The sequence below is a fragment of the Lissotriton vulgaris genome, chromosome 1_1 (genome assembly GCF_964263255.1).
Source record: "Lissotriton vulgaris chromosome 1_1, aLisVul1.2, whole genome shotgun sequence".
Classification (NCBI taxonomy): Eukaryota; Metazoa; Chordata; class Amphibia; order Caudata; family Salamandridae; genus Lissotriton; species Lissotriton vulgaris.
In genome coordinates, this window is record NC_141685.1 from 1,418,090,934 (window position 1) to 1,418,116,045 (window position 25,112).

General features: G+C 43.8%; 1 protein-coding gene across 1 annotated transcript in view; it reads right to left on the reverse strand.

The window, feature by feature from the left end:
* LRRK2 (leucine rich repeat kinase 2) overlaps positions 1-25,112 on the reverse strand; it is a 2,096,839-nt gene that overhangs the window by 770,654 nt on the left and 1,301,073 nt on the right. Inside the window, exon 35 of the mRNA XM_086967213.1 lies at positions 1,188-1,342. Within this exon, the coding sequence (XP_086823339.1) occupies positions 1,188-1,342 (155 nt within the window). The remainder of the gene's footprint in view (positions 1-1,187; positions 1,343-25,112) is intronic.

The window sequence follows — 25,112 nt, forward strand, 5'->3', positions numbered from 1 at the left end:
AAGGGAATCATCCCAGTTTCAGAGGTAGTATTCAGCCCACTGGCCTCTCCATGTTGAGATTGTCATTATCGTAATGAGGGGCAAGTTATCTCCATCATCTCCACTGTCCTCTCTGAAGTCACTAATAAGCAACAACAGTAAATAAATAACTGTCTAGTCAGTGCTTTTTCCTTTAAAAATAAAAAAAGTACTATTACACATACTCCTAAATACAATGGATTACTTACAAATATGGAAACCCTCATGAAGCGTTACATCACTAGTGAGCCTTGAACTATGTAACCTCAATACACCTATATTAGATGCAACACCATCATTTAAAGGGGTATCACTATTATAAGGCAGGCCTACTGGCTTTGCCAGGGTGGCACCACATCAGCAAAAGCATCAACCAACAGGATTGTCAATGAAGCTTTACATTGAACAAAAATGTCCACAAGTCTTAATTTTACTTTTACCATGCTGATACTGGAGCTTTAGGTTCTCATTTCAGAGGATTCTGCACTTCTGAGCTTACAAGCAAAAGCTCCCGGTGTTCTTGAAGTACATGGAAAGCCTCTCCCAGTGTCAGGGATTCAATCCCCTGGGAGAACTAAGGCAAGGCCGAGAGCAGATTTAGCAGGCAGGAGTTCTGAACGTGCTGTGCAGGTTTAGCTGAACCCAGGCTTACAAACACTAAAGTTGAGACGAAAGTAGGTAAGGCTGAGTCCGGGGACTTTGTTTAGAGGCCAGTGCATTGAATGTGGAACCAGTAATTCAGACTTATTTTTCTCCTTCCGTTATGCTACCATGGAGAGCTTTTAGTCATATAAGGCTTGGTAGTTGCTTTGTAAGGTAATCAAGTGAAATCTTTGTAAAAATGCATAGAGGCAGGGAAACACAGTGATGTCTTTATACATAGAAATTAGCACAAAAGTAAACCTGAGATCCCTTTAGCTAACATACAAAATAATTCAGTGAACAAAAGGTTAATGTAGAAATGGATAAGGCTATCGTCCCCATACGAGTAACTGATCTAGACTCTCAGTTGTGTACGTTTTTCTTGAACTTATGTAAGAACATTTAACAGTGTGGGAGACAGTTCCTCAACAACCTAAATACTGTAAAAGTGTACTTAAAATGGCAAAAAGTGACATATTCAAAGAGATATTCACACACACAGATGAAATCTAGCATTCATGTACTACCTCTTCCAGAAAGCATGTAAGACGATATCTCAAGCAATCTGTTTATTAGTCGAGACCAGAAGCCCATCGGAAAGTATGGCATCTCATACAGTCTAACAATTATTTCTGAGTTTTCACAGTGGGGAAGCTCTACTGCAGGTCTGTGATCGGAGAGACTGTAATTAAAATCAGAGAAGTTACCATTTTTGTATTTAAACATTTTAATTACAATTCAAATGGATACTGCACACAGAAATTAAATACCAATTTGCATTTCAGAATAATCTCACAACAAAGCTCTGATCATCATGGCTTTTTAACACAAGAAGTGAGCTGCAATTATTGACTGATTGTCTTGTAGAGATGTTTTAAGTAACAAATACACAACCCTCCAGATTCATTCACATAATCCTATCTATTATCACTAGTTTGCGCTTAATAAGTAACACCGCCAGTTTGGTCAATAGAACCTTATCAGAAAACTCTTGTGTTTTCTTCCTCATTTGTTTACAAAAGCCTAAAACCCATAAAAACATGAAGACTTTAACCCGTTTGTTGCTTTGAACGTTCTGCGCCAGTGCTGAACGTTTGAAGAAACGGGTGCGGCCGCGTCGGCCAACGGACGTGCGTAGCACTGGTAAGGTAGTGCTCGCGACGATCATTGGCCGACAGCAGCACTAAAGGGGTTAAGAAACATTAAACTTTCCATTGTGATACGCACCTCTCACACTGTGCAGTTTGTAAAAATATGTTTGTTTCAGAAACAAAATATTCTGTTCAATCAGACAGAATTCATCAGCTACCACATAAATAAGCTTGGTAAAACTAATATCAATGCAGTCTTCTAATTAGCAATTAAAGGACAAACTACTTACCTCCAGTAATGCCTTATCTGGTAGAGACATAATCTAGAAGCAGATTTCTTACCTTTGAATTTCCCGAGCATCATACTGGATCCAGAAGATTTTTAATGACTTTCCACACCAGAAACGCAGAGCCATGAAGTGCACTGACATTGGTGGGCTGAGAACAACTAGGGCCCTGAAAGGGATCAGCCCTAACCCTAAAAACCTGTCAGCAGTGCAGGGAGGATGGGTGGGTCAGTAAGGAATCTGTGGCAAGATCATATCTCTACCAGATAAGGCGTAACCGATGATAAGTAACTTGTCCATCTGATAGAAATATCTAGTCGCAGATTCCTTACCTTTGATTAGATACCCCCCAGAGGAGGGACTGTGGACAAGTTTAGTCCAGAAAGTCCTGCATAACAGAGCAGCCAAAAAGGCTGTGCCTGAGGACTTGACTATTTAGGCAGTGGTGCTTGATAAACATGTCAATGATGCCCACGTTGCTGCCTGACAAATGTCGAGGACTGACACTCCATGTTGCAATCCCATGTTAGCAGCCTTGGCTCTAGTGGACTAAGCTCTTATGCTTCCAGGAGGCAGCTTTTTCGCTAGAGCATATCAAATCTTGATGCAGAGGTTGACCCATCATGAGTGAGTCCTCTTCAGTACCGCACATTTCTTAGCTCCCACATACCTCACGTACCCCACAAAGAGTTGGTCATCCATCCAGGTTTCTTTAGTGTGGTCAAGGTTGAACTACAATGCTCTTTTTGGATCCAGACTGTGGTGTTGTTTCTCTTCCTTAAAGGGATGGGGAGGAGAGTAAAAACTGGGCAAGGCAATAGATTCCTCCACATGGAAGGGTGTTACCATTTTTGGTAGGAAGAGGCCCTAGCGCGAAGCATCAACCTGTCAGGGAATACGGTCAGGTAAGGAGGCTTGGATGCCAATGCTTGCAATTGGCTCACCCTCCTGGCGAATGTGATTGCCACTAAAAAGGCTGTATTGATGGTAGACAGCCGAGGGGGCAGTTGTGCAGAGGTTCAAATGAAGCACTCATTATGAAGGTGAGAAAGAAATTAAGGTTTATTAACACAGAAGGAAGGGAGGTAGAGGGAAGAAAGGGCATAGGCTCACTCTCAAAAATACCTTAGTCACAAAAGATCTCTGGGGAACAGAAATCAAGAGCCTAGCTACTAACTATAGTCCCATTCACAACATTCATTGGGGTTAGAATGGTGGATATAGTGATAGAAAAAGAGAATTGCTCTTTCTCTTGGTGTCCCCTCACTCACCAGGGTTGCCCCACGGTGACATGCTTCATCATAGGGGCCATCCCAGTCCGCTACGGACTGGGGCGTGCTGCGACTGACGAATTACGTAGGAGCACTTATAATTTGACTATGTGTGGTGCGGGAGTAGTGATGGAGTGGTATATGTGAAATGGTTAAAAATACCTGCCTAGTAAGCATTAAATAGTTTATTCTTGCTTTCAGGTGGTAACGTTAAAAACGGGGTGGAACTATTAGGATACCCAAAAAGCAATGTATTTAGGTGTACCCATCAACTCCTGTCAACGTGTTTCGTGCATCCCCCAAGCACTTCCTCAGTACTACACAGGGACCAGCCCTGTGTTCGCCACTCCTAAAAGACGCTATCATGAGCTAGTTAGTGAAAAATGCTGCAATCAAAATTAATGCATGCATATAGTACCTACGTAATCAATTGAATCACGTACATTCGGACCGGAGAGGCGCGACTAGGTGCTGAGTGAGGGAGGTATCCTGTTAGCAAATTGCTGGGATACTGGACCCCTCCGAGTCCATGGGGCGCAGTTAGGCCCCACCAAATGAACCACGTGATTCAATTGATTACCCTGTTTGACCAGCCTGCCTGAGAAGGAGATTTATGAGAAGTATAGTCTGAGTAGTGAAGAAAATTTGGATTTGGTTGTGAGTTACATCCTCAGCTCCAAACCCCAACAGTTAGAAGCAATGCAATTCCACCACATGAGCAGGTATTGTGCTGTCTACACCTTTTAGATTCTGGCAGTTACCAGGGAGTTATAGTAGTGTCATAGGGAGTGTCACAAGTGCATTTCCTAGGGTTTTTGGACATCATGGTTGACAAATTGAACAAATATGTTTTTCTTTCCAAACACTCCCTAAAATATACAACATACAAAACTAATGTTTTATTGGGTAGCACAGTGTCTAAAAGTTGAAGGTTGGGTTGATGGCGCACATATTGCCATGTTCCCACCCTCTGGAAATGAATTCATTTATAGAAACTGGAAGATCATCCAATCACACAACATTCAGGTAGTGTGTGGTGCCTCATGCATCATAATTTGACCTTACAGTCAGATTCCTAGGCAGCACACACAACTCCGTTATGTTCAAGCTCAATAATTGAATGGACTTTTGGAATACTGAAATCACATTTTAGATGTTTAAATAAGACTGGTGGAGCATTTCTCGACAGACCAGAGACATGTTGCGAAATCATTGCTACATGTGCTATGGCACACAATATAGCCATGTGGAAGGGTCTTTACACTGGCAACTTAGAGCTAGAATCCGACTCAGATAACGAACCACTACCACTACAGATTCAGCACAGAGATCACAAACTACTATTTTTAAGGTAAGAATGATGACCACATCTAAGAAAAAGCCAACACACACGATGGTAATGTTTTTTAATTAATGGCAGATAACCTTTCATTCAGATTTGAACACTGTATTGTAATTGTGTATCATCAGCCGTATAGGATGCCATTCTTTAACCCCTTCTCAGTGGGGATAATTCCCCCGCTGTGCTGGGGGTGGGGGGGCGCGCACAGCGCCCCGGTGCTGATGACTATCTCAGCTCGTCATCAGCGACAGTGCTCGTGTGCTGATGACGAGCTGAGCTTGTCACAACCGCGCCCGTTCCTGAGAATGCTCAGCACAGCAGGAGATTTAGCCCCACGTGTGAGCGTTCTAGCGGCCATGACGAGCTCAGCTCAGCTCGTCATCAGCACACGAGCACCGTAGCTGATAACGAGCTGAGCTAGTCATCAGCATGGGAGGGGTTAAACAAACCAACAAACTTTGAGAATGTAAACATAGCAATTCAGTGTCATACATCTGACTGCATACAAAAGTTACTTTTTAGGACCTCTGGTGTTGGTCGCCTTCTCAGCTGCATTTGGCTGTAAAGTTGGGGATATACCTGTGCCAGGTGTGTGTCAGCATGTTCCCCTTGTACAGCATACATCTGTCACCGATATGCCATTGAGGCTAGAGCCCCCTTCGCTTTCAGGTGTTGGTAATAAGTTGGGGACAAACAGGTTATGAGTCTGAATGTGCTCAAGAGCTGTGGTCACTTGGACCAGCCCGCGCCCTACATCTTAGCAGGGGTACCCAATGTCATTTTGGATGTTCATAGTTCTCCTGGTAAGAGTGGTGGAGGCTACTACCAATCTATTTATTGATTTTGTAAATGTGTCATAGCGTGCCATGTACTGTTTATGCCCGCGCCTTAGCATACGTTGCTCCTTCTCCATGGCAAAATGCAACGGTTTTGACATATATGCAACTGAACGTGAGATGCTTTGCAGATGCCTATTCACTGTTTTTATCGGTTTGGCGTGCAGCCACTGTACTGTAACTACTAATTTCTCAAGGCTGCCAAGTAATTAAGAACTGTCTGACAAGTCATCAGAGACATCATCATTGTGAATTGCTCGTTGGTGTTGTCTGTGTGTCCTGCGCACAGAAGAAGAAAACAAGTTACTGACAAGTAACTTTGGTTCCCCAGTATTGGTAACTTTCATAGATTCCCATGCTTTGTATCATTCCCCGTCGTCAGAATGGGAGCCTCGGTAAAAATAAATAACCTAGTAGTAAGCACAAAAGTGAATCAATAGGCCTAGGCCTCATCCCCTTTTGTAGCTTATCCACCTCTTTTTGTAAAAGAGACCGAACTTCTGCAATAACCAATCAGAGCAGCCTCACCCCATAGAACCTTCCTGAGAGAGCCTCAGATTTTCGTAGCCGTTGAGTAACAGTCACCACATCTGCTGAAGGCTGAGCTTTCCCAGGCGAGGCGGGTGGGCGCATGGGAATCTATGAAAGTTACTAATACTGGGGAACCAAAGTTACAGGTAAGTAACTTGTTTTCTTGCCCCAGTATTGGAACTTTCATAGACTCCCATGCGTTGTATCAGAGTAGCTAGCAGTACACATAATGCATATTTTGCGTTTTGCATATAAATATATATCCATTGTCATACCAAGCAGAAGAACAACTCACTAGTGATGCAAAATATGCCAAATAGGAAGGCAGGATAGAAAGGAAAGCTCACCGTCTTCTTGGAAAAGGTTCCTCAAGACTGCTTGACCCACTGCTGCATCCTCCTTCACCGAAGAATCCAGGCAGTAGTGCCGAGTGAAGGTGTGGATACTGCTCCATGTTGCCGCTCTACAGAGCCCCTTATCGGGACCCCTGAGAAGAGGGTCACTGATGAAGCCATCCCCCTCGTAGAATGAGCACGAACTGTGCGCTCCAGAGGCTAGCCCGCTTCTCGATGGCAAAACTGGATTGCATTTGATATCCAGCAGAAATACAGGCTTTTGAAATTGGATATCCCCTCCTTGGAGCACTGAAGGAGACAAAGAGCTGAGAAGACTTTCTGAATGGCCTTGTCCGTTCTAAGTAAAATTTCAGGCATCTGTGAATGTCCAAAGAATGTAGTGCCCTCTCTGCTGGCGTGGAGGGCCGTGGAAAGAAAGAGTTTAAGATCACCAGCTCATTCCGATGGAATTCTAAAGGGACTTTTGGGATACATTTAGGATTTGTCCGCAGGATTAGAACATCATTTTTGAATTGTAGAAAGGGTTCCACAATCGTGAATGCCTGAAGTTCGCTAACTCTTCGAGCTGATGTCAAAACCAAGAGAAGAGCAAGTTTCTATGACACAAATTTCATATCCGTCCTGTGAATAGGCTCGAACGGAGCTTTAATCAGGTGCGAAAGACCAAATTAAGGTGCCAGGCCGGTGGTGGAGGCCGGATTGGAGGAAAAACTCTGAATAAACCCTTCAGAAACTGCTTAACAATTCTTGCCAACCAAAGGGAAGGGCCTGATGATGTGCGTCTAAATCTTGAAATGGCAGCAAGATGAACTTTAACAGACAAATGCGACAATCCAGATTTTGCTAGAGAAAGGATGTAAGGCAAAAGCTGGTGCAGGGCCGACGTATATGGATGTACCCCCTGATTCTGGCACCAAAGACAAAACCTCTTCCACTTTGCCCGATAGGTCTTATTTGTACTAGGCGCACAGGCCTGAGCTAGAATGTCCCTACATTCTCCTGGGATATTTAAATGCTGGAATTCTCTGTACTCAGGAGCCACACTGTCAATTGGAGGGAGTTTAGATCTGGATGGAGCACCTGACCCTGAGTCATCATCATCAATATTCTTTATTCGGTTTTAAAAAGTATAAAAACCATAAAAGAAATATCATAGATAAAAAACATCATTTTACATAGTTTAAGCGCCTTATCCATTAATAACGTTGGGGGTCCCTAACCATGCCAATTAATACAACAAATTTCTTAGTATCTAAAATTCATTTATTTTCACAGGGATAGGACTTTTCAAAGGTTTATTCTATGTTTAAAAATGTATTTCAAAAATTCAACAATATATTTGCAAGGCCATTCAGTCTCTAGAAACTGCAGTCGCAGCATGGCTGGGCGACATCTTCTAAGACCCATTAATTTTAGCAAGGGTACCAACCAAAGCTTACGATGACTAACATAAAACTTACAAAACAGAACAATGTGAATAGTTGTCTGCTCTGAAGTTTCATCACATGGACAAGGTGTGAGGGTTTGATCCCAACTGTTTTGGTCCGGAAAAACCACCAGTCTGTGAAAGATGTTTAACCTAAATCTTATCAGAAGGAAGCGCTCAAATTGCGTCAAATCATATAATAGATATGGTTGAATAGAAAGCGTAGTCTGGACCGCCATTGAATGTTGGACGGAAGCTTTCATTGCTTCCTTGGCAATTCGCAGCTCTTCTAAGTGGCCCAGGGCCCTTACTTTCAATTCCTTCTTAGATATTTCACAGATCGTCTCAGGAGTGGTATAATAATTCCCAAGTCCCAAATCAGTCAAAAGATTTTTCACATACAAAAGCCAACTGATTTTAAGTGAGCGGTCTAATGACATGCAATCTGCCACTTAGTAAGTGAGTTTTTCCTTGATGTCCATATTCGACGCCAGAGTAAAAGTGGTTGAATTTTTGCCAAATCCACCAGATACGGGATCCCCAATTCCGTATGACATGCAAATGTAGAGACACATTTAGGTGCTGCTAACAGAAATCTTAAAAAAGTGTTCTCTGCCACTTGTAGGGGACTAATGTTGGCATGCCCCCATACTCCAGCACCGTACAGGGCTATCGCCTGGCATTTAGCTCTATAGATTAGTAACAAATCTACGGGTGGCCTTCTTCTCAACCTCTGGGATAAATTTATAAGTGAAGAGATTGCTCGCATTAGATGGTGCTTCCTGGACTCAATTGCAGGTTTCCAATTCATTCTATCATCAATTATAATACCTAAATAAGGGTATTGGCCAGTACGTTCAAGTTTTTCTTTACTAAGAAAAATGTCTTTACCCCCATTTTTTTCCTGAGCCTGCTGCCATTACTTAAGTCTTTTTTATATTTATGTGTAGATCTAAGCTCCCCATGAAGTCAGCATACCTGTCCAGGGCCTTCTGTAGTTCGCGAGTGGTACTGGCCAGTATCACAGCGTCATCCACGTAGAGCAAAGCGGGGACCGGACGATTTTTAACTTGCGGTAGTCCTGGCCCCCCCCCTCAACATGGCCTTCTCCAGACCATTTGTATAAAGTGAGAAGAGAAAGGGGGCCAAGACGCAACCCTGCCGGACTGCACGCTCTACTCTAAATGACGCGGACAACTCGCCTTTCACACCGAAACGTACCCTCGCGGAAGCATTCGCATATAGTTCCCTCAGGAAGTCAATCAAGGGAACGGACCACAATTTTGCATGGGAGACACAATCAAATGCAGCGGAAAGGTCAACGTAAACCATGTATAACCTGGACTGCTTTGCACTGACATATTTACCCAGCAACATTGAGAGATTTAGTGCTTGCTCGGTGGTCCCAAAGCTCTCCCGGAACCCGAATTGAAGGTCCAATAGGATCCCGCCATCGTCAGCCCACTGCTGTAGACGCTCAAGCCCTACTCTCCCCACCACCTTGCCTAACGAATCCAGCAGTGAAATTGGGCGATAGCAGGATACCTCTTGCCGGTCTCTTTTTTTAAAAACAGGGACCATGATGGATTTAGTCCAGGATACCAGCAGACCCTTCTCCATTACTGCCCTAAACACCCTGGTCAAAATTGGGGCCCATAGGTCCGTGTTGTACTTAAATAGATCTACGGGAACCCTGTCTGGGCCCGGGGCTTTCCCATTTTTACTTGCATTTAACATTTGAATTACCTCACTTATCGCAATTTCTAGCTGAATGGGATAAGACACTGTGGAGGAACTGCCACTAGAAGCTGCATCGGTCCCCGCTGGTAGCAGACCCCTCTGGAATATTTTCGAGAAATGTTCCACCCACACCGGTTCCTCGATAGCTACTTCTATGGCCGGGAGATTATTACAATCTGCTAAAAAGGGGGATTTTACCACTCTCCAAAATGCTTCTATGCAGTTGTTCCCATAGGGCTTGTTTTAATTCGCCCTTCCTCTCCTTACGTGCAGTATTGTAGTCCTTTCTTAAAGTTCTTATTTCCTCTGGGTCTCCATTCATTTTGTTCAGTGCTATCTTCAATTTTTTATGTGCTGCCGTGCATTTATGATTGAACCACCCAACTTTCCTGGGACAATCTCTTTGAGTCTTTAATGTTAGTAATTGATTTATTTTTTCTAGAATTACCATAAAGTTATAAATTACTTCCTCCTCTGGGACTCCTAGGTCTAAATATTTAATTATAGATAGATAGGCTGCACATACCACTTTTTTGGTTATTTCCCCGGAATCTACCTTCTCCCATCTTAGGTAGTATCCATTTGTCTTAGCCAAGTGCAGGGTGTTCTGACTTAAAGCACCGAATATGATCTGTGAGGAAGACGGAGCGTGTTTTAAATAGAGTACTATCTTAAGGGCACAGTGATCACTTAGTGTATTAACCACTGAATCAAAGCTCATGACTCTATTAGCCAGAGCATTTGATACTAAAATATAGTCTATTGTTGTCTCATATCTCCTCCCCAAAAATGTTGGATCTAGCCGGAGGGAAATCGCGTTTAATTTATTAAGTATCGTAAGCCCCAGATCTGAGAGAACTTCATTTAGATATGACCCCGAACTAGTATGATTAAAATGCACAATTGGGTCTTCATATTCGTCCACCAGTCCACAAATCTTGCTGTTGCTGCGTGGGCAAGGATGCTGATTGAAATCACCCCCCCATACGATGCTTACACTAGCTCTCCCTCCTATATCCTGTATCAACTGGGAGAATTTGTCACGTAGACGACAAAGAGCCTTCAAAACCTGTCCTTCCGCTAAATTATTATAAAAATTAAGCAGAAGGATAATCTCTTTGTTATTAAATGACAAGCTAAGCAGCTGATAATTTGGTTCCAGGTGTACTACCGTTGTTTTTAGTCCCCGTAATGTATTGGCTATGTAGATAGTCAAACCTCCCTTGGCCCGACCCGAGGCTACTGGTAGTGCAGATGTAAAATAAGTTTTGACTCCTACTAGGTGTAGTTCTGTGATGGCCCATGTCTCCTGGAGACAAATTACACTATGATTCTGAAAGAAGTTCCATCTTCAACCTTTGATCGAAGGCCCGCAATATTCCAGAAGATGACTTTAAATGATTGCTCGTCATTTACTGGAATAGTATCCTCCGGGGGGGTAGACTGAGCTCCCGTCTGTACCTCATCTATATATGAGTCCATTATATTTGCCCTGCCTATATTTGAGACAGTCCCTCCCATAGGATTTTCAGCTTTATTTCGATCTGCAGTAATATCTACCTTCAGTATGGATTGCCTTAAAGGGAGTTTGACCCTGGTAACCTCTTCCTGGATATCTAGACCTTCTACTGCTGAAACTTCAGACGTTACAAGTTTGGCAGGAATGCATAGTTTCTCAATGACCGTAGGCTGGAGTCAATCCACACCTTCTAGGCCATACAACAGCGAAAAGTGGTTAAAAGTTGGGATATTAAAACCGTGGTGTTCTGTGTTGTGCCTATTAAGAGCCCGGTTTTCCAAGAAGGATTTGTGAGGATAATTTAAAGTTGAGTGATTATAACCATGGAATCCTGTGCTATGCCTATTTAAAACCTGATTCCCTAAAGGAAAACCTTGGGGGGTGTGAGAACGACAACTAGGGGTAAAAGTGACTTCTGGTGGTAAATCTATTCTTCTGTGGCTTGGTCTATTTTTATTTTGTGAGTCAATAGGCCCATTAACCGTTTTTTGGGAAAGTACAGGTTTGTTTCCTGTTTCCGTTTTATCTCCCTTATTTTGATTACTCGTACTAGGTTTTAGTGCCACTTTGGGGGCTAATGTCTTCTGTGGAGAAGAAGGTTCTTGGCCCTTTATGGGGGATTAAAGTGGTGGCCTGTCACCTACTTTTATGGGGACTGTAGGCACAAAGAACATTGTTTACTTAGCAACAGCGAGTTCTTTACCAACTCCTTTTCAATAGAGCCTAGTTGTTCGCCTATTCCCTTAACCCTTTCTATTAATGGGAGGATTAATGATTTGAGCAGTTTTTCCATTCTAGGCAATAACTCATTTATGAGTATTGGAGGGAGCTGTTGTATTGGGCTATTTCTAGAAGTAGTGGTTGTTTGCGTGCTTCTCTATTGGGCTCAGGTTACCGTCACCCGTTTCTTGTTCTTGTCGCCCTGATCATTTCCCACAAGCAAAATTATTTTGACCGGTACCCCACTTACAGCGAGTCCACTATTAGGGGACCTAGTTACAGGGTCAGAAGACATATTTAAGGAGGTATCTAATATTGAGTCAGTATCATTTGAATTATGCGTTGACAATTCCAAAAGCGGCGACTGAGATAGGTCATTTACGATTTGATAATCATGAATATGGGGAGGGGTGTCTTCTATATGCTGTCTATGGGGAGTAACCACTGATTTAATAGCCCCCAGGGAAGAGCGTTTTTTATTCATAAGCTCTAGGGACAGACGTTTTTCCGTTAATACAATCTCTTTTTCCAATACGGAAGCAGCCCTGGTAATAAATGCATCTAGGGTCCCTCTCACACAGCCCCCCGCCAAAGAGGGCCTGCCTAGACTACTATGTCGGCTCATGGTTCCCTGATAAAGTATCAACAGTCAAACACAGGGCAGTTAATCGTTGAGAAACAGCAGACTCTACAAGCTAGACCAATGTAAATCTCAATATAGTGGTCCTTACTTCAAATTATTGTCACACTCGAGTTGTTAATGAGGTGGCCCAGCCCAGCCTCGGCCAGCCCCAGAAGGCCACAGACGGCCCGCCCTTTGCCCGGGCTTAGCCCGGCGCCGACCACGCGCGTCCCGCGATGCGCGGGCAAGTACGCGATTAAATAGGGGGAGTAGGCGGGAAGAGTCACAGCTGCCACCAGTCTCCAACCGCACTCGGGCTGCTGGTCCTCGCAGTCCCGGCGCACTTCTCCCCACAGACGTCCTCTCCAAAGTAAATCAGCAACAGAGCATAAAGGAAGACAGGTTTCAGCCCTTCACGATGCTCCTACGAGCAGCTCCCGCGAAGCAGGGGTCGCGAGATGTTAAGTAATACGGGGGGAGTGGCGGGAAGAGTCACAGCTGCCACCAGTCTCCAACCGCGCTCGGGCTGCTGGTCCTCGCAGTCCCGGCGCACTTCTCCCCACAGACGTCCTCTTCAAAGTAAATCAGCAACAGGGCATAAAGGAAGACAGGTTTCAGCCCTTCACGATGCTCCTACGAGCGGCTCCCGCAAAGCGGGGGCCGCGAGGAGTTAAGTAATACGGGGGGAGTGGCGGGATGAGTCACAGGTGCCACCAGTCTCCAACCACGCTCGGGCTGCTGGTCCTCGCAGTCCCGGCGCACTTCTATACACAGACGTCCTCTCCAAAGTAAATCAGCAACAGGGCATAAAGGAAGACAGGTTTTAGCCCTTCACGATGCTCCTACGAGCAGCTCCCGCGAAGCGGGGGCCACGAGGAGTTAAGTAATACGGGGGAGTGGCGGGAAGAGTCACAGCTGCCACCAGTCTCCAACCGCGCTCGGGCTGCTGGTCCTCGCAGTCCCGGCGCACTTCTCCCCACAGACGTCCTCTTCAAAGTAAATCAGCAACAGGGCATAAAGGAAGACAGGTTTCAGCCCTTCACGATGCTCCCCTGAGTCATTGACAACAGCGATGGAACAGGCCGCAGAAGAATCGGATGATCCTGAGAGAGTAGGAGAAGCTCTGTGTACCAGAATTGTCAGTGCCATGCTGGTGCTATTAATATCATTCTGCACGGCTCCGCCTTGAGCTTCCTGGTCAGTCTTGGGATTAGAGGAATTGGTGGAAAGGCGTAGATAAATGCGCCGTACCAAGCAATGAAAAGCGCATTCCCCAAGGATCACTAATGGTGATCCCTGCTTGTGTAGCACTGGCATTTGGTGTTCTGAGGTGTCGGAAGCAGATCGTTCGGGTCCCCCAACATGAAAAGATCTCCTCTAGAATGGTCTGATTCAATTCCCACTCGTGGCTGATTGACCTCTGGCGACTCAAAGCATCCACTGTGGAATTGAGCGTCCCTGCAAGATGTTCCGCTGACAGAGTAATCTTGTGTTGAATTACCCAGTTCCAAATTCTCTGCGCTTCCTTGGAAAGGGAACAGGATCTCGTCCCACCCTGCTTGTTTATGTAATGCATGGCCGTGGTGTTGTCCGTACGAACCAGCACTGAACGGGATTGGATTCTTGGAAGGAAAGCCTGCAAGGCTAGACGGATAGCCATAGGTTCTAGCTGGTTGATGTGGAACCTGCATTGGGTTGCGCTCCAGTGGCCACTGACTGAGTTCCTGGAGGACCGCTCCCCAACCCTCCATAGAGGCATCCGTCGTTAACACCATGGGAGATGGAGGAAGCTTGAACGTTAAACCCACTGAAATGTTCTCTTTCCTCGACCACCAGTCGCTTGTTTTTTTCATGACCGGCGTGACCATGATTTTGTTGTCGAAGGAACCTGTTGCCTGACGCCATTGTTTGTCCAATTGTTCCTGCAGTGGACGCATTCTTAGCCTGCAGTGCGGAATCAATGGTATGCAGGATGAATGATATAGATCCTAGAAGGAATTTGTAACGACGTACTGACAGAAATGTCCTTGATCGTAGAATGCGAGTTGACAGAGTGAGATTCTTCTGGCATTCTTCCGACTGGAAAGCTTTGCAGCAATCTGTGTCCAGAATCGTCCCTAAAAACTTTGTCGCCTTGGATGGTTGCAAGACCGACTTTTCCTTGTTGAGTCGAAGTCCTAACTGTTCGAAAAGTGTCCTGCAGGTTGTGACAACCCTGGAAGCTTCCTGGAATGAAGGAGCTTTCACCAGCCAATCGTCCAAGTATGGGAAGACTGCCTCCTGAGAAAAGCCGCCACCGGAGCTAGTATTTTCGTGAAAATTCTCGGTGCGGACCGCAGACCAAAAGGCAGCACCTTGAACTGAAAGTAGCTGTTGCCTACTGTGAACCGTAGATATTGCCTGTGAGCTGGGTGGATGGGTACATGGAAATATGCATCCTCCAAATCCAGAGTTGCCATGTAGTCCCCTGGATTGAGAAGACGTAAAATATCTTGAAGGGTGACCATCCTGAACGACACCTTGATGAGATAAGTGTTGAGCCCCCGTAGATCTAGTATCAGACGCCATTTCTCCTTCGTCTTGTGAACCAGGAAGAACCTGGAATAAAATCCTTTCCCCTTTTGGGAGTGAGGTACAGATTCTATTGCCACCTTGATGAAGAGTTGGTTGGCTTCGAGACGAATAAGTCCCAGATATTTTGACGTAATGGCGTTTGGAGCTCTGTTTGGAGGAAGATTTTGAAACTCCAAAGTGTATCCTGCTTTGATGATATTCAGAACCCACTGGTCTGATGATATGACCTTCCAGCTGTGAAGACAATGAGCAATCCTGCCCCCCCACTGGTGTTGACGAGGGAACAGGAACAGTAGAAAAAGCCACAGGGCCGCTATTGTTTCCTGGAATTGTCTCTCCCCTGTCGGACTTAATGCCCTCTTGATGGCTGGCGAGATAAAGACGCCGACTGACTTTGCCGTTGAGAGTATTGGGGCTTGTATGATTGTTGTGAGTTGGAAGAACTGCGCTGCTGGTTTGCGCCTCTGTAGGATGAGAAACCTCTTCCTCTTGCACCCCTAAAATGGACTTTACGGTAGGTCAAAGTTCCTAGGGACTTGGCCGTGTCCGTTTCCTTCTTTATCCCTTGCAGGGCATCATCCACGTGCTTGCCAAACAACATTTCACCATCGTAGGGCAAATCTAGAATCTTATTTTGCACCTCTTGGTGAAACCATGTAGCTCTCAAAAAGCCCTGACGCCGCAGCACTGCCGAACCTGCCAGCGCTCGGAAGGCCGTTGTCGCTATGTCCATAGCACAGTCTATTACCTCCGAAGAGGCACGCTCACCGTCCAGCAAGATCTTTCTTACTTCATCCTTTGAGCCATCAGGAAGTTCCTCCACAAATGGGGACAAGTCACACCACATCTGGCGATCATATCTTCCCAGGATCGCCAGAGCATTCGCCGCTCTAACAAGAAGGCTGACCATAGTCGAGAACCTCTTTCCGATATTATCTAGACATCTCCCTTCCTTATCTGGTGGTGTAGTCAGTGGGGTTGATGGATTTTTAGATTTACTCTGTGCTGCCTGGGAGATTACAGAGTCTGATTTCGGCTGTCCAGTGAGACAAGCAGGGCTGCCCTCCGGCGCCTTATATTTCTTCTCCAGCCGGGGAAGAACTGGGAGGACCGTCGCTGGATTCTGCATGGCCTTTAAACCCTCAGCCCAGACATACTCTATAATGGGAATAGAGCGAACCGATTTTTGGTAAGGTTCCTTGAAATCATATAAAAAACAGTCCAATTGGACCGTCGTAATTGGAAGTCCAAACCTCTTTGATGCCCTCTCCAAGAGATTATGAAAACCTCCAATGTCTGCTGGAGGGGAGGTAGCGTTATCTGGCACTTGAACATCTGGGTCTTGAGGACCATCAATGTCCCAGTTTCTATCCGGATCTTGGTCAGGATCCACCTGTCGATCAGCATCTGATGAAGCATCATCATTATCCTCATCCTGGATATGGACTACTTGTCTCTGAGGATCCCTAGGCACTGGTTCGTCCACCCTCAAAGGCAAAGAAGTCTGCGCCATTGCTTGCGGCGGTGGAATTGAAGGTGAAGGAGCACGTACTTGCTGTACCTCTGGTTGAGTTGGAAATCTGCGTCTGTAATCTTGCAACATTAACTGCAAGTCCGAAATGAGTGAGGACGGCATGGCTACCATGTCCTGTGGATGTCTTTGCGGAGACCTCGGAGGGCGTATATTCACAGTAGATCTCTCATGGTGAACATAGGTCTCCTGCGGCACATAGTGATGTTCCACTGACCCCTCGTCAGAACTTGAGTCCTGGCACTTGACATTTAGGTCCGATGGGCTATAAGCCGGTCCATAAGGACCCTCATCCTCCTCTTCAGATTCCTCATCCAGTAATAATGTGGGTGGTAAGGGCATGACTCGCCGTGGAGACGTCATTTCTGGTGTAATCTGACGTTTTTTGATGGAAATATAAAGTTTTCTACTCGTCGACGATGTTGTCGACGGAGTCGTCGTCGACTGAAGAATCCTCGTCGACAGTGCCGTTGACGGAGCCGTCGGCGAAGGGATTGGACTCGTCGTCGAAAGGTGGATCGTCGACGATGGAATTGTTGTCTTCGACAGTAACCTCGTCGTCATCATCATCGATGTCGAAGATGTTAGCCTCGTTGACGATGAACAGGAATCAGGTACCTTAAACGTCGATGCCGGTTTAATTGTCGTCGATGTTGCCATCGTCGAAGAGCCCGTTGACGAGGCTGTTTTTCAAAGCAAATCTTTCTTGACTGGAATCGTCGACGTACCTGTCGTTTTTTCCGTAGATGGATGCTGTTTCTTGTCCAAATGCAGTTCCTGAGGAGTAGAAGGAGGTTTTTGCCACCTTTCTCCTTTTCTGAAGATGTTTTAGTCACTTTTGCAGTCTGTGACTCCTCAAGCTGTCCCTGCCTCTCCTTCTCACCGCGGTGAGGAGATTTTAGGGAAGCAGGCCCTTCAGACCTATCAGAGGTCCCAAGTAAGGCCTTAACAGGGGGCTCAGTAGATGTAGAGGAGGAGGACCTACCCCTTTTATTAGATCTTCTTGAGGACGGAGCCGAAGAAGAACCCTCACTGTCTGAAGAAATTACGTACTTCCGGGTCTTCATCTTGTGAAGCCAGGTCAGTAGGCGGCCTTCTCTGTCTCTTAAGGTTTTAGTAGAGAAGGTCCTGCAAATCTTGCACTCAGTGGCCTTGTGGTCCGGGTACAAACAGTATATGCAATCTTCATGTTTGTCCTCCACAAACAGCCTCTTTTTGGAACATGTAGCACAAGCCCTAAAAAGAGCCTTTCTCTCCTTGTCAGACATTTTTGAAACTGAAGAAAAAAGTTGAAATAGGAATAGTAAACTGAAGATTGAGCAGATCTCTATGGAGACTCCCTACCACAACATGCGGTAGAAAATCTGAGGCTCTGAGGCTCTCTCAGGAAGGTTCTATGGGGTGAGGCTGCTCTGATTGGTTATTGCAGAAGTTTGGTCTCTTTTACAAAAAGAGGTGGATAAGCTACAAAAGGGGATGAGGCCTAGGCCTATTGATTCACTTTTGTGCTTACTACTAGGTTATTTATTTTTACCGAGGCTCCCATTCCGACGACGGGGAATGATACAAAGCATGGGAATCTATGAAAGTTCCAATACAGGGGCAAGTTGTGTTCCTGCCTTGGGTTTGCTCCTCATCACGTTCCTCAATGTCTGGTGGTGGTGTCACATTTGCTCTCCTACTAGTTGGAGTTGGAGTTATGGGCATAGGAGTAGCAATTGTGCTATTCTCAAATTACACTTGCCAGTTTACTGCTTCATCAGCCTCAATGGTTTCAGACAAGTCCTGCGTGTGATCTGTAGAAATGCATGTATATAGGTATTGTAAATAAATGGCTACTAAGTTTGTGTAATATTGATGATAATGTGATTTATGTGTTTTCGACATGAAGATTATATATTGATATGTGTAGTTCATTCATCAAAAGAGAGTACACTATATAACTTAGTTGTACTACAACTCCCATAATGCAATGACAAATTACAGCAAACATCTAAATATAATTTTTGACTCTAAGATGATGTACTTGAAGACTAACAAACAACATGTCATGGAAAAATGTATACAAGAAAATAATTTACCTTGGCTGTAGCCTGCAGGATTGGAGGTGTTAATGTCGGATACTCACACCACACTATCAGGTTCAAGTGTGCCCTCAATAAACAATTCCATTGGAGTGGGAGGAGAATGTTTGCATGGACCACCACCTGTGCCACAAGCCTTAGCCATCCTGCTGGCTACCTTCTCTTTAGTATCTTAGGTCATACCAACATTTTCTTATTTCAGATATGGCCCTCTGGATGATACCAAGAGAGTTCACTTTCCAGGATCCTGTTCCAAATATTGCTTTTCTGGGCCTCAGGTACAGAAAAAAAGATGATTTGCCAAACAGCTAGTCCATGTGTGCCAGGCATTCATCAATCAAAAGCTCCAGCTGCTTTTCTAAACTTTTATTTTGCACTTCCTGCTGCCAAGGTCTTTATCCCCATCATCCTTAGACATGATGTTGTAGGGAAAAGTAAATGTCACTGCCAGTAGTCCCACAGTAACACATCTTCCTTCCAGTTCCTTCCTAGGCTTCTGAGTTATTGCTACTACCTATATTTCTAAACTTCCTGGACATTTCCAATGCAACTTTTCCTAACTGGGATTTCTTATTTGGAAACCTTATCAGTGAGATTTACAAATAGGAAATTAACTGATTGCAAATTTGCCGAAATCGCTAAGAGCGGAATACTCTCCTTCACAAAGCTTATTTTGCGATTTCCAAATAGCAATTTCTATTAAATCACTATTTGGAAACCATTAACCGAAAATGTTGTACATATATGGCTCTATGTGCCACATGTATGAACATTTGTAATAGCGATTAACTAATTGCGATTTTCTGCGAATCACAAATAGGTTATCGCTATTACAAATTTATGAAAAGTCAAGAGTTTCATATAGTGATTCGTAGGGGGCCGCAAATCAATCTACCTCATTAATATTAATGAGCTAGGTCGACAAATTGCGACCCCCTAGGAATCGCTAAAATCACAGGGATGGTGACTTGCAGCGATCAGCAGACCTCCACGTCTTTGTTTGCTTTTAAATAAAGCAATCTCTTTTTATTTTTTTAAATGCAAGGTAGCAGTACTACAAAAACACGTCGCCCAAAAAAGTTGAATTTTCAAAATTGCTTTTGTTAAAAATAAGTTAATAAAGTATTCCATTATTTTTCTCAAAATATACCTTTTTAAACTCATCCTGCAATAACCGCAATCCTCCCGATGCAGGCCTAAAACAGCTACATGCAAAGGTAGAAAAATTGGGTTAAAACCAACAAAACATTGGATTTTACACTTACTACCATATAACTGTCTCCCTCCTCTCTCCTTACAATACATTTATCCACCTACCACTCTCCATTAAACTTATTAAAAGTTCTTACCTGGCTGCAGCTTTCCCTTGCATCCGATCGCAACGCAACACTCCACCAACTGTAGGAACAGACATTCAACTGTGTACGTGAAGTCTAATAGTAAAAAGCTAAAGAACAATTGTTATAATTGATTTCGATGCAAAAGCGTGGGGAAAATATGTTTTTAATATTTAAAAAAATATATACAATGTTCATAATTATACAAACATTTCATAAAAATTATACCTTATTATCTTTTAACAAAAAAATATTGATTTTATGAAACCGTATTTCCTATTTTTAAATGTAATTTAGTTGTATTAATTGTTTTGAATGATTAATAAAATGTAATTTAAACTTGAGAAAAATGTATTCTGCTTCATTAATTATTTTATATTTAATATACATTATTCTCCATTTTTTATTACTTAAAACTCTAAAACGTAAAAATAGATTTGGTAAGAAAATGAATACTCAGGTATTAAAATTAATACCGGAGTATTAACACACATCCCCACCCACACCCCCTATACCCCTTACATCCCGTGCCTAAAGGATTATGTTAGAAACCCATACATACCATAAACATTTTTTAATTATTTAAACTTTTAATTTCATTATGTATTTAAAATAACACTCCTGTTTTAAAATAAATACCTGAATATGAATACACTTCCCCACCCATAACCCATATAACCCTCACATCCTGTGCCTATAGAAGTATGTTAGAAACCCATACATAACTATTTGTTTTTATTAATTACATTTTAATTTTATTCTGTATTTAAAATAATGCTCCTGTATTAAAATGAATACCTAAGAATTAAACCACTTTCCCACTCATAACCCCTAAATCCCTCAAATCCCGTACCTTAAGGACTTTGTTTATGTTTTTCAAAAAAAATAATAATGAAAAAGTGTTAATTTAATTTCTAAATTTATTAAACAATTAAAATAATGCCCCTGTATTCAAATGAATACCTGAAAATTAATATACTTCCGCACCCATAATCCCAAATTCCCTCACATCCCGTCCCTAAAAAATTATGTTGCAAACCCATACCAAATATGTTTTTTTTAAAAATAATGTTAGAAAATATATATTTTTTTAAATTTCAATTAATCCTCAAGTATTAAAATGAATACATGAGTAGAAACACAAATTCCCTAACTACCCCTAAATCCCTTATACACTGTACAAAAAAGACAAAGAAACAAATCCATTTGTAATAAAAATTAAATACATTTTCCAATTTAAAAATTACAATTAATACAATTAATATATAAAATGTAAACAAAGTAATAGCTTATTACTTTAAAAAAAAATAAACAACAAAAACCACTTACCTTAACAATAGATTGCATTGTAATAGCTTGCGTTGTAATGGTACCTGCGTTGTGAAGGCATGCATTGTAATGGCATGCGTTATAATGGTACCTGCGTTTTGAAGGTTTTGTTGTAATGGCATTTCGGTGTAATGTCTGCTTTGTAGAGGTAGTTTCCCGTGGGGGCAATTAGGATACGCCGCCCGCCACAATGCTAGGAAGGCATGTTGTGCACTTCCATGCACGTGTTGTGCATGGAACTGCTGGGGGGTACCATAGGTACCTCCCATCATGTGCAACCCCACCCCCGGAGTCCCAGGGTGCCCTTAATGGGCCCCCAATGTGAAACACTGCATGCCTTTCCGTGGCGGCGTTGCCCCCACGGAAAGGAATGTCCCCGCCTGCATAGTAATATGGATGGCGGTGTCTAACAGACACCGCCACCATATTAAACCCTTTTCCGCCTGGGCAACTTGTTGACGGGGCGGAAAAGCTGCGGACGGTCTTTTAGTCCGCCGCAGTCCCCCCGCAATAGTAATATGGCGGGGGGAAATTGAGTGGCGGGCGGGGTAGGATCACAGGCAGATTGCCAGCACCATGCGGGCGGTGGCGATCCGCCCGTGATCCTAATGGGCCCCTAGGTCACAGAAAGTAACGGTCAGCTCAGTTTGTGTCATACAATAACACAGGAGCATTACACCCAAGATGTACTCCTCCACAATTATGACATAATTCAGCCATCATCTAGATCCATAGATTCTCCATCATCCTTTGATGAGTGCGTTTGAGTGCCCCCAGGGTCTACAAATTTGGCCAGGTGTTCCTCCTCCACCTTGTCATCGCATGTGCATTGCTTCAATTGCATTAAAAAAGATCTGCCATATGCTGCTGCCAAATGGAGGACTTTAATTTAGTCCACCACTGCAGGTTCCGACTAGCTACATACTACAAACGCTTTTTGATATTTCACCAACACAATCAGATAAGGGTTGATATTAACAATATCCATCCCAGCAAATCTCACCACCATTTCTCCCTTTATCCCAAGACTTCTCAGGATCATAAACTCTAAATAAAGTACCTCAGAATAAACAACCTTCAGAAGTAACGTCATAAGTGTACTATGAAGATAAGAAATCCCATAAAGGGACCTGCATAGCTTACTGAAAGGAATAAACTGCATGTCTGTCTCTCACAGCTTTTCATCCATCGCACTGTTAAGTGCTCCGTACCACAACATGATAAGTGCACCTGTGTGGTCATCACACACAACATGGAAACACTTCTCACAAAGAATCAAAATAAAGACAACACACTTCCAACCACACACTCTAGACGGTGCGACAAGCTACTTGTGTAGGCAAGAGCTTCAGCACCCCCACATAGGGTTATTAAGAGCTACAAATCAAATCCATTTTGGATTTTTTTATTTTGTTAAAGTTCTGTCCAAGCCCTTTTGGGATATTGACTATATGTTCTGTGCTCTTATTTGGATGAATCAGGATTAGAATGGAATCAAGGCAACTTCTTGCAAATAAAACACAGGTGACCATTTTCTGGGGAACTGCTTCCACTAACAATGGGGTAAAAAGAGAACTGTAAGTGGTAGTTTTGCAGTAGACCATGGAAAAATGGCTGGCCTGTGCGCAGGTAACAGGCCATTTGATAGGTTCATGTAAGAGCTGTTCTGATTAGACACTACAAGATTGCTGAAAACCAGCAATCTGATTGGCCATCCTTTAAAACCAATCAGAATAGTTCCATGTGTTAGGACCATTCGAGTGTCGACGTAGGCCACACCTCCCTGGACTGTGATCTGCTGTCTAAAGAAGCGTGGCCAGCCTGAAAAAATGAGCTCCCTTGTGTTCAGGCATTAAATACTCCAGTTTGTTTAGTTTTGCCTTCATGCAATTTTCAATTTTTTATTAAACCTAATTTCACCCCCAGATGATCATTAAAAAGCAAATTTCTCTCTTAAGAAATGTTGTTCGTCTCCTACCTACAACAAGTAAATTGCAACAACTACTTTTGACAAGATAGAAAGCTGAAAAGTAGAATTCTCCAAAACCTCCTCACCACATTGATTGCCACTAACAAGATTACTTTCAGATGTGGATCTTGTGACGAAAATATAGCATAGTTTCAAACCAGTTCAGAAACATTCACACTAAGTTAAGATCAGTAGAAGGCACCTTGGAGGATTAGGGCAGGGTTATGGATACCACTACTGCAGCACAGACAGCAGCACAGTAGCACAGAGAATAATGGGGGCCCATTACACCATACGTTATGGCTGTATTATACCCACCAAGGGGCCACAAGGACAATTTTCTATGCTTGCAGCAGGGACAATAGCACAGTTATGACATCAGTGATTGAAACTTGATTTGAAGACAGCTCAAGATTCTAGGTCCTTCTGGTAATAGTTACAAAGAGCTTTTATCAGACTAAAGAATACAAGCATAAATTGTTTTGCTGCAATTTATCACTGCATTCCAATTTCCTTGAAAGAGAAAATGCACGCTGAAATATATTTACCATTTCTGTCTGAGCTAGTTCTAATACCCTTCTGTGGCACCATGCTCCAGAGATTAACCATATCCAGGAATAGATGTTCTTGTTTGCGTCCTATCTAACCACAAGAAGAACTTCCATGACCCTTGAAATGAATAATGAGTAGTGCATTGACTTAAAGGAGGGGCCTGCAAAGATAGCGAGGAAAATGTTATGAGAAAACCCCTCATAGAATATCTTGATGATGGCAGCTCATCTTAGATAATGCATAGGGAAATCTCGTTGACTCGAGACAGAACACCTCAATCAGCCAGTAGTAACACCCCAGCTCCCCTGACAGATGATAACATACAAAATGTAATACAAGTTAGTTCAGAATTTCTCGTGTGTTTGTTTTGGAATGTGGCAGGCTTGCAGAGCAAAAGAGAAATTCCTGAATGACTAGACTTCATAGCTGATTTCCAAATTATCTGTCGACAGGAGACATGGCTCACGGGGACCAATCATATCAATGAGTATAGAACATATTTCACTTCGGCCATTCCATCCAGACACAACATGGCAAAGGGAGGACTATGGACCTATGTTTCCAATTGTTTACAATTTATCAACATTACCATGACCACATGTAACCCATATGTGACACGGAGCATAGGGAGGATGTAGGGACCCCAAACGAATGGTGGGTCACTGAAAATGCTTCCACTCCTTCCCCTCAGGACAAGTGGACCCCGTGGACAGCCGAATCGGACTTCGATAGGAACGAGGACTGTTCCTTTAACTGGCCGCCGTCAGGAGAAGACCGTACGCCCATCCATGACGTCAGCATAGCACGATTGGTGAAAAACCAAGAAGAACAAGGAATGGAGTGTGACGTCACCCCGGGAGAAGGAGAAGGTGGACGCCGGAGAGACGAGGAGGATGAGAGTGGAGAGACGAGCGAGGAGCAGCATTCCAGTAGCGAGGAAGGAGAGCCAGGAGGCCAACGTTCCAGTGAATCCCCGTGCCACACTCCGAAGGGAGGAGTGTGGCTAAAGCAGGTACGGGAGCAGTTAACGGGCTGGGTCGGGAGGCGGGGAACTACTTAGCACCTAACCGACATCCTCTTAAACAGCCGTGGGTAGTTGCATTCCCACTCCTTGCCTCCTGTTTGACAACCCTCCCATGTGTACCTACACAGCCCCGAGCACATGAGCATGTTTATTCTTTGAGCACGAGCAGCGGTGACCTCACCCCCTGGGTCCTAGGTGTTTAAGCGAATAGTTCCAAGACCTTAAGCCCCTTTCTCTTCTTTTTCTGCCCCTAAACCTGGGAGAACCGCGGAACATCTGACAACGTGGAGACCGAAGAAGAAGAGAGTGAG